The following is a 10,799-nucleotide window of genomic DNA, read 5'->3' as shown; positions in this document are numbered from 1 at the left end:
TACCAAAAAATAGGTGACAGATTCCCTTTAAAGGAGTTATCTTTTACTTTACAACTTATACTCAGTAGGCAAAACTATACTCACCTGAGTATAACTATGGTCACCACTGGTTCTGATCCTTGACACTCATTATACTGTTCTGCATCCATCAGTGGGGGGATTATATAACTTCTGCCGCTAATCAGCAACTGTTGATTCATTACTTCAGTCACCTGCCACATGGTAATGCCGACAGTATGGAGGAAAATACTGTATCAAAGGAGAGTTACAAAATCAGTACACAAGGTGACTGCAAGATTTTTTTCTTATTTAAATAATTTTGGGCCAATTGAGTATAAGTTGTGAAATAACGGGCAACCCCATAAAGGAAATTTGTATTTATTTGTTTTTAATTATACATTTCCAATTCATATTGCTTGGCAATTTCTACAGTTCCAGTAGGAAGTTTAAAAAAAAATTGAAGACTCTTTTGCCCTCCCTTCAAAAACTAATGGCTCCTAATTTTTAATAACTCAGGCAGCAGGCCAGCCTGTCCTAAATCCCAGTGAAAACACATAAATACATAACATTCAGAAAAAGCATTAGACTGAATGATTGAGGTTACAGATCTGATATATTTATATATTTATATATATATATCTACATACACACACATATAGTACTTAAGCCTTTTTCCATCAAACTAGAAATGTATTGTAATGTCATGTAGCGCAAAAAACATGCACAATCTGTCCTAAATTCTAGTACAAGTTATAAATTTGAATACAATACAAACAAGATGTTATAGCAATAAAATAAAGCCAGTTGTAAATAATAAACTAAAATTAAACACGTATTCAGGCTTGTAAATTCCCTTAGCGTTACAGCTTCAGACGGGAGAGCAAGCTCACGGATGACACCTTGGTGATCCAAACGTTCTCCATCATCGTAACGTAAGTCCCAAATATTTTTTTGACAATATGAAATGTTTGAAGACTGGTCCATCGTCTGAGTTTAGAAGGCAATTTTTTTCTTTTGTTGTTTATAAATTCTTTGATACTTAGTATACTTTAAAAAAAACAAAGATTCAATGAAGTTTGAATGAGGCCAATACCCTTTAGTCTCCAAACCGGAACAACGACCACTCTTTTTCAATGAGAACAGGTATAAAAGGCACGGTTGCATAAATTGCATTCACTCTTTTTATTGTATTTTTTTCTTGTCATTATGATTTTTTGATTTCTTCTTTTTTTATTTTCTACAAAACCTTTAAATATACAGAGTAGCAACAGACAGAACCTAGTCAAAAAAAAGCTAAAATTACGCAAAATACTGTTCTTTGTATCATGCCACGGGAATAGATTAATCAACATGTTACAGTAGGATGGTTACTTTATCTGTTGTTCTACTAGAAAATGATGGTGTATATACAATGAAGGTGTATTTGTTTAATCAGTTTAGCTCTAAGAAAATGATTTTGCATAAAATGATGGTGATCGCTTTGAGTTTTTAAATCGAGTAGAAATTGTTGAATGATTGAATGCTCTAATCATTGATGCTTTGCATTAGTGTCTTAAAAATTGAGATTTATGACTATCTATTGCCATTTTATTGTTTATTTAACAAATTAAAATAGATGAGTGAAAAAAATTGCATACGGCATGTTTAACTAATTGACTATGCAGACAGGAGACACATGCATCGAAACTCTATAGATATTATACAGAAGCATTTCTGAAGAGTTTCCTTTTGAACAATTACTTACAAATTTACATCGCAACACCTCTTAAACAGTCTCCAAATTCCTATACCTATCATACAAGAACTGGTGTAACTTTGCACTTTTTTGTGTTTTTTAGAACTATCATGCTTAAATTAATGAGTAAAAAGAGGACAAATATGGCAAAAGGGCCCCCAAAGCGAAAATAAATAATAATTGGACTTTTTCCTTATTTTCTTCCATGAAGTTTACCATACAAAAATGTAAGAAAAAAATAATATTGTAAATAAATTTGCTTTTGCATATTAGTTTATATCAAAGTATACAGCATCTATAAAATCATCCATAAAATTGAATTTTTTTACAGCACTTGTCTAAATCTAATCAACCTATATGTCTTACTATCTTATATTATTGTGACAAAACAGGAAATCTATAGGATTGCAGTCTCTTAAGTAACATATGTCTTGTGTATTCATATTAGAGGCATATTAGGGAGGTGGACACAAGCAGATACGATGGCTATGCTTCCTTGTATTTTTTCATTTGCATCCATTTCTCTAATTCCATTTCATAAGCTAAATTTTCTTATGTTATTCATGATACAGTGTGATTAAATATTAAATCACAATTTCAGTTCTACTAAAAGAATGCTACTACTTAGTTGAGATTGAAATCTCTAATCCACAGTGTAGATTTTATTTTCCATAATTTTAGAGGTCTCAAAGGGGTTCTCTGTTTATGGATCTCAGAAATCATATTTGTGGAGGATAACTAGACTTTCCCACACATTCCAAAATTTAAGGAGCCTAGTCTCTTATTAGTTATCCTAAGGGCCCATGCAGATGTCCATATTTTCAGTGAGAATGTGATCCGACAAGACATAGGATCACATTAGGACCAATGTTAGTATATGGACCCGTTCACATGTCCAATTGTTTCCTCAGACAAAGCCTTCCAAGGAAAAAATTACAGCATGCTCAATTTTCATCTCATATTTGGATCTCACTTCGCCATGCAAATCAATAGATCCAAGGAAAAAAAATGGATTGCCATTGGATGTCATCTGGGGGCAGTCTGATTTTCCTGAACTGACAGAGTGGAAAAGATGGAGAAAATGTATTTTTCCATCTTCTCCTCATCCTATAGAATCAGATCACACTGTCCTTACACTCTGATCTGTGATTCTGTGAGTACAATCGGCTCGATTCTTTCGGATAAGATGAAACATTGTCATGTGACTCTAGCTAAAAGTAATAGTGGTGATCAGCTGATTATTTTGAGTCCTATTAGCTGTGGTCCCCAGGGAAATTTACAGATAGTCAATTACTTTGCTTACAATGAAAAAGAGAAATGTAGTATTAAATGTTGTCAATTCAGATGGCCATTTAATATACAGTACGTGGCTGCTTCAAAAACTTTGGCTCATAGAGAAAGAACATGAGCAAGGAACCTTTCCCCCTCTATGATAAAATATAATCTAGCAGATCATATACAGAGGGCTTGCCTTAGATGACCTAAAAATTATTGGGTCAAGAAAAACAGTTTACAGTCATCTTTCCAGAATGTTTAGAGTAAAACCTAACTATTACATTTTAATGAATATAAATCTACTGTTAGAAACAATTAAAACTGGACCTCTTGGGTGGTTTTAACAATTATGGCTGCTTTTCCTTTTTTCATGGACTATCTAAATTTTGCTTGATTTTTAATTTCAAATATTTTGGTACATATATCAGTTTATTACTAATAAATATGTTGAAAAATAATTTAAGCATTAACTCTATATTGTCTATTTTAAATCTTATACAAATTGAACTTCTTGAATTGTATCAATAATTTGTCCTTTTTGCAATTCAAAATCCTTCCTCTATTTGCATAGTACGGAAACCAATTAATTGACTAGAGAATGACTTAACGACTATTGCAAATACCCTAAATTAGTACCAGGCAATTCTTATTACTAAACTTAGAAAATTATATTTAACCCTGATTTGTATTAAATATTCATTTAAAGTTTTATAATTTTTCTCTCCATAGTATTTTCTATATAAATGCAATTTTGTCATTATTCTTGTTGTTATTCAATGACATTGGATTTTATGCGCTATTTATCATGTGTTTTCCATGAGATTCAATAAGATAATTGGATTTGACCTAATTGAAAATATCTGAAAGTTTGCTCAGTTTGAAATACTACGCGGAGAGGAGACAATTTACACCAATTCCCTTCGGTTTCATATTGAGTGTGCATAATTATAGCAATTCATGTTAAATATCAGTTAATGAGCTCACAGATAAAACATACAGTAAAGATATGGCGGTCTATGCCCTGAATAAAATTGAAGGCATTAAAACAATAATATGTACTATCTTCTTTATAAGTAAATTTAATTTGGGGTGCTGTCCAGATTTGCCTTCAACATAGTGGACAATGCTGTTGACGATGAACGGTCTCACAATCAGATATAGATTGAATGCTATGTTACATGCTTCTGCGTATGAATAACAACTGCAGTTTCTGTTCTATGAATTAGGCCATAAAGAGTTCTTGCAACCATGAGTGAAAAGAATAGCCATGGAAGGGAAAGCACATGCAAGTAATAACAGTGCTCTCTACATATCACAATATAGGCAAGCAAACATGATAATTGCCTGATATGGAGGCAAAAGTGGCAGGCAAAGCTTTTGTCTCTTTGGTGGCCCCCTTATATTTCTGAGATATATTGATATGACTGTAAAGTTTTGCCTTTTATTCTTTCTTTTTTAGTATGAAAGGACCCTGTCACTTCAAAGAGCTTACAGGTAAACTTCTCTTCTAGTTAAAGTGTTGACAGGAGATGGCTTGTACTCCCCTGTTTGCGTAAGGGGAATATCCTCAGGATTAGCTTCTTCACTTTTACTGAATGTAGCTGCATTGAAGGTCTCATACGATGCCAACTTTTTGTTCAGTAGATTCCTGTTACGATCACCCATAAGTGAGACTTCACCATTAGCCAGCTTTTCTTGACTGTCTCGTTCATCAACAGGCATAAATGTGGAGAGCTTTGGCTGGTTCTTCGGTTTCCTTTCAGGTGATGTGCGAACTGGCATCCAGCAGGAATCAGAGTGACCATATTCATCACAATCTCTTGTGCACTTTCCAGTTAAAGCTACATCCGGCAAAGGTCGTGAATCTGGAAAATAGAGACAAAAGTCCGGTTAATCCAAGGGGCAAAGTTGCATTTTTTAAAATAAGGAATAACTGTACACCGCATGGTAATTTACAGTCAAAGCTACAATTGTACATAACTTTACACTCTCGAAACTTAGATTATTTTAAATGAATGTGATCTAAAGGAGGTAATTAGGTAGTTAGCACAGTTGAAAAAAGATATATGTCCATCAAGTCCAGCAGAGAGAAGGGAGGTGACATGAATCAAAGGAAGTGCTATACAATAGGTTAAAGAATAATAGGTAAGCCAATATACTCTAAAAGGGCAAATCTTAGCTTCTGATCCCATATGTCCAGTCAGGAACCCCTTATTTCTATATTTTTGAATAAGTATTTATATTATTTTCTTTCAATGCCTTTTTTACGTCCATCAATGACTATGGCAAAGTTAAATAATTCTCATGTTAAATAAAACTTATCGCCTTTGAAGATTGTTCCTTTTTACACTAGTTCAATTAGTATAGCAATTGTTTGAGCCTCTATCATCTTTTGTCTATCGATCTATCGATCTATCTTTCTTTCTAACCTTCCATCTATCCATCCCTCATCCTTTCATCCATCCATCCATTAATCAATTCATCCTTACCATTATATTAGTAATATAAACAGAAATATAACAAAATGCCAGGTGATCATGTCTCCTAAAAAATAATTCTGGTTGTGTTTTCCATCTATACTTATATCCATACCTGTTTTTCTCAGATAAATATTGTTTTATTCTGCCTGCTCAATACCTAAAGGTTGCCCAACCCACCAATTTTGACAGAGCAAATTACTCATGTGTGTGTATGTGGTGTCTTGATAATTGATTATGGGGAAGGAAGTGGATTGAGTTATCTCCTTTTAGAATAGGATATGACATTAATTGTTGAAAGATCCTAAGATAACAAGCTGCAGCCTCATCCCTTCTATCCTTCATCAATACATGCACACTTGCCTAAACTGAGCACACATGTGTTTGGGATGCAGGAGAGATAGTGTTTGCCTGAACTTCTGTATCTCATGGATTTTGCAGGTACATTTTTAATTAACATAGTGGCGAATTGATAAAAATATCCTAATCTTCGGTTTCAGAACAAATAATACAATATATTGCTGAATAACTATTTAGGTAGTTATCAGAGATGAGCAGTTCAGGAAAAAAATCACTTTCTCATGTTTGTCTAGATATTTTGAAGACATAAGGTGTAAAAAGTAAAACGAAAAACTCTCCTTATCAGTCACCTCTAAGCATGCAGTGAGATGCTCATGCAGCAATTTCATCCGAAGCTGCAGGATATTACATTCATATACTCTTTTAGCTATTATAAAGTACGTAAAAAGTTGCAGTCAAAGTTATCATATGTTTGCATATCCCTTTAGCAATATATTCCCGCTAATAATCATAGAGTAAATGTATGTCCCCAACAATTCCTTTGAATTTTCTTTCAGCCCTGACTCCTGCAGTTTCTTTCTTCAGTGATGGATAACAGAAATATTGACATTTGTCAGCACATCAGTTCTTAACCTTACTTTGGGAGTAACACACAGTGTTGAGAAAATACAAGAAATCTCAAGTGTTCATCATCATACTTCTATAATTGCACTTTTCCTCCCCTAAGGTAACAAAATTGGATTATATTTTACTTTGTCAGGAAGAGATTTTGTTGTTAGACTAGACTCAATACTGTCTATGGCTAAAGTATGAATAGAGAACTTAAGGGCAACGAAACTGAGGCAAATTAGAGAAAGTGGGGTCCTGGTCTCTCTGATTCTGCCTCCTTGTCTGCCAAATAACATACAGCATTTTTGTATTCAGTACAAATAGGGTGTGGCCTCCAAATAACATACAGGTATACCAGAACGGCACAATTTAAGTTTTCGGAGGTCAGTTATTGGACCCTTGCAGACACAATGCTTGCTGGGAAGTAAAAGGGAAGTATTGCTACAATCAACAGTGCTGGCAGAAAGTTGATGAAGAAGAGGTACCCACTCTGAAAGAGTAGCTGGTATAACACAGAAAATGAGAATCAGGACAACTACTAGACATATTAGATTGGTACTAGAGATGAGCAAGTTTGCCTTTTTTCGGGTTGAGTCGGGTTTCATGAAACCCGACTTTTGCAAAAGTCGGATCGAACGAAATCGGCCGATTATTGTGAAAAGTTGAAGTCCGACTGAAACACGAAACCCAACGTAAGTCAATGGGGAAGAAAAGTCGGCAGTGAGTGGAAGACAGGAAACACACCTACAGTGCCCATTTTAATGCCAAAAACATCAATTCATATTCCTTTACCTTGTCAACCTTAATTTACTTTATAATAATAGTTAGGCATTGAAAACTGGGGGTTATTTGGCTAAAGTTGTGGGGGGGGGTCGTGCTGGCTCCAGATTTTCGTGGGCCCAGGGCCAAAGAGTGTCACTGGGCTCCTTTAACACATGACACAATTCATGATCCTTTGACACAGCAGAGAAATAGCGGTACAGTACAATAAAAAATACTTCAATTCTTACATCACATGACTGATATCCATTTTAAATTCTCCAATAGCTCCAAAAACAGACAGTATATTCCTCCATACAGTATTATGGCCACCGCATAGTGCGCCATACAGAGAAATGAGGCCCATATATTTTTCCATACAGAATCATTGGTCCCATATAATGTTCCATACAGTATATGATGAGCTCCACATAATGCTACAGTATATGTTGTTCACCATGGATGAAGCTCCAGTGTCTTATGGGCCCAAATAATGCTCCATATATAATGGTCCCCTTTTCTAATGCTTCAGTGTATAATGGACTCTGTAAATGCTGCTCCAGTGTCTGATGTCCACCTTTGGAATGCTCCAGTGTATGGTTGGCCCCAGATATCATTCTCCAGAGTATCGTGCTCCCCAAAAATTGCTCCCAACCTTTAAAACAATTAAATAATTCTCCTTGCTAGGGAATCCCTGTACTCTGGACCCCTCGCCATCCCCATCTTCCATCTTTTTGCACTTGGACTGTTAGGCAGAGGGCGTACAGATGTGATGCAATCGCGCTCTTTGACCAGAATGTCACTGTCAGGAAAAGAGTTTGGTTTCCGGGGGCAGTATGGTTGCAAAGCTGAACCTTAAAGGAATGTCCAGAAGGCCACCACCAGGAGTGGCTTAACTGGACTCAACACGGGCAACCTCAACCATGACATCCACAAAAAAGCTGCACAGATTGCAAGCTTAATTCCGTTAACGAACGAGATTCAGGCATGCCCCCGCGGTCCACGTCCAGCTTACTAGAGGGACATGCAAGGCTCTGGCACGCGAGATCGGCCAATAACAGGTCTGTCATGCCCTTACATGTCTGGGGCTGCACGCGTGCTACAATGAAAGGACCAGCGTGTATTGCTTACAGGTGCGGATAACACGCTGAACCCCGTTAGTGATGGGGATCTGGGATTACAATTCTTCGCCGCGAACAAGCATTTCCCAGTAAGTGCAGGTCAACCGTAATTCCGTAATTAGGCCTAAACGGCATTCCAGAAAGAATGTGAAAAAATTAAGTGTCCAAACCACAGGTGCTGTAGTTTGCTTAACAGCTGGACTCCTCTGCTGAGTGGCACACAGTTCTTACATAAATAGGCTGCATAGCTTGGTTCGCGGGTAGCCAACTCTGCTGAGTAGCATGCACAGTTACTAGGCCCAAAGTATTAAGTGGTGTCAAAAACTGATTCTTTCATAAACAGGCAGCATAGCTCGGTTCAAGGGTGGGCTCCTCTTCTGAGTAGCAGACACAGTTACTAGGCCCAAAAGGATTTTCAGGACAATATGTGGTAAAAAATTATTAGAAACACACACGGTGTAGCTCCTTCACAGGTGTACTACACTGCTGGCTACCAGACACCGCTGCTATGCCCTAAAACTGTCTATTATCATTGAAAACAAGATACGCTTTTGTTTAACGAAACGTTCTCGAACGGAAACTCGAACAGCCGAATTTTAATCAAAGTGTTGTAGTTCGAAGAATGGATCTAACATCGCCCAAAACAGCTAGAATTTGAACTTGGCCAACAGTTCCACTCAAACACCACTCATCTGTAGTCAGGAGGCAGACTCAGACTGTCTCAGGCACAGTATGTATTCGACAATATTGCAGAAAGTTGAGAAAGGATACAGTATCACCGGATAACAGGTATATATAGCATAGTTTAAACATTTAAAATCTCCGTGTTTATTTCCGGAGTACGACAAAGACACTCACAGCCTCAGTATGGATTAGACAACAATCTAAAAAGTAGAAAAAAGGAAATGTTTTTGAAGCGTACACAGTATACACTGTTGGGTTATTTTTAAATCTTCATATATATTTCTGTCTCAGTAAGACAGTCCAGACTCTCTGCAAGAGGAAACGAGATGGATAAAAGTACAGACATAAAGTCGAGTGATTGCAGAAATTTAGGAATTACTAATCACGGGAATAACTCCCTGGAGAATTCTCAGAGGCGATGCTGAGCCTCAATTACTTTGTGTGTGGAGACAGCGAAAACAGTTCTTTGTGAAGAAAGGGTTGCTGTATCGCAGTACCGTTGATCCCATCACTGTTACTCATCTCCATCAAATTTTGATCACAGGGAGAGATGTAGACAAGGTCCTCACTTCCTATCATGATATGTCAGGTAACTTTGGAGTGCAAAAGACAGAAGCCACAGGCTGTAGGCGATTCTATTGGATTGGCATGAGAGGGCACATTTAAAAATGTGGGCAGGAATGTCACACGTCTGTGAGTAGGAAAATTGTGAAAGATGATGATAAACCACCACTGCATCTCATTGTGAGTCGACTTCCATAAGAAATGGAAGCCATTGATCATCTGAAGCTAGATCCCAGCCAGCAGGACAGGGCATAGCTACGTCTTAACCATCATCTATCAGTTCACCAAATTAGTAGTGGCAGTCCCAGGGAAGGATTTGACAGCCCAGACTACACAGCGGAGGAGCAGGGAGAGGTAAATATTGCAAATGCTGGGGCCCAGCCCAAGCACGGGGGGCCCACTCATGGGCGTCGGTACTGGCACTGGGCCCCTCATAGTACGCCGGTGTGTCTGACGGCAGGTGTGCACCCCCACCATCAGAGACACTTGATTGCTCTATGAGGTACCCTGTGCCAGTGCTGGCGCCCAAGAGTCGGCCCACCCACCCGTCCAGGGCAATGGCACTCGCACGGTTGCATGCGCTAGGTGGTGACCCCGGCCATGGAGGGGGGCGGCAGCCCAATTAGGGAGGTTTAAAAAATGGCATATGTTGATGTTGGACATTCAGCAGCTGCAAATGGAGTAATTGGAGAAGTCCGCGGAAGAGGAGGACAAAAGCGAGCCATTTTTCTGACAACCTACGTGCCTGCAGGGGAGGGTCGGACAAAATCCTTTGAAACCCATGCATGGTTCATTTTAGTGAAGGTTAGATCATCAACATTTTGGGTCAACAGACGGGTCCTTTTTTCTGTCAGGATTAGAGTTGAGCGATACCATCCGATACTTCAAAGTATCGTATCGGATGGTATCGGCCGATCTTTAAAAAAAGTATCGGTATCGCCGATTCCGATACCGGAAGTCCCATTCAAGTCTATGGGACTTCCGGTATCGGAATAAGAAAAACCCTTTCCTGCCCTTGTACAGCCTCTCTGGGGTCTGTACGGGCCTTTCGGGGGGCTGTGCCGGCCTGCCAGGGGGTCTGTGCAGGCTCGGTGGTCTGTGCCGGCCTGCCGGTGGTCTGTGCAGGCTCCGGGGGGCTGTGCCGGCCTGCCGGGGGGCTGTGCCGGCCTGCCGGGGGACTGTGCAGGCTCCGGGGGCTGTGCCGGCCTGCCGGGGGGCTGTGCCGGCCTGCCGGGGGACTGTGCAGGCTCCGGGGGGCTGTGCCGGCCTGCCGGG

The 10,799-nt window shown here is 38.8% G+C and overlaps 1 protein-coding gene across 1 annotated transcript in view; it reads right to left on the bottom strand.

Moving 5' to 3' along the window:
* Positions 1-594: 594 nt before the first annotated feature.
* Positions 595-10,799, bottom strand: part of PCDH7 (protocadherin 7) — a 1,192,777-nt gene continuing 1,182,572 nt past the window's right edge. The window contains exon 3 of the mRNA XM_073574716.1: positions 595-4,875. Coding sequence (XP_073430817.1) covers positions 4,499-4,875 — 377 coding nt within the window. The 3' untranslated portion in view covers positions 595-4,498. The remainder of the gene's footprint in view (positions 4,876-10,799) is intronic.

Source organism: Dendrobates tinctorius, unplaced genomic scaffold (genome assembly GCF_039654945.1).
Source record: "Dendrobates tinctorius isolate UK_male_01 unplaced genomic scaffold, ASM3965494v1 ptg000039l, whole genome shotgun sequence".
Taxonomy (NCBI): domain Eukaryota; kingdom Metazoa; phylum Chordata; class Amphibia; order Anura; family Dendrobatidae; genus Dendrobates; species Dendrobates tinctorius.
This window is presented reverse-complemented; position numbering and strand designations above follow the sequence as displayed.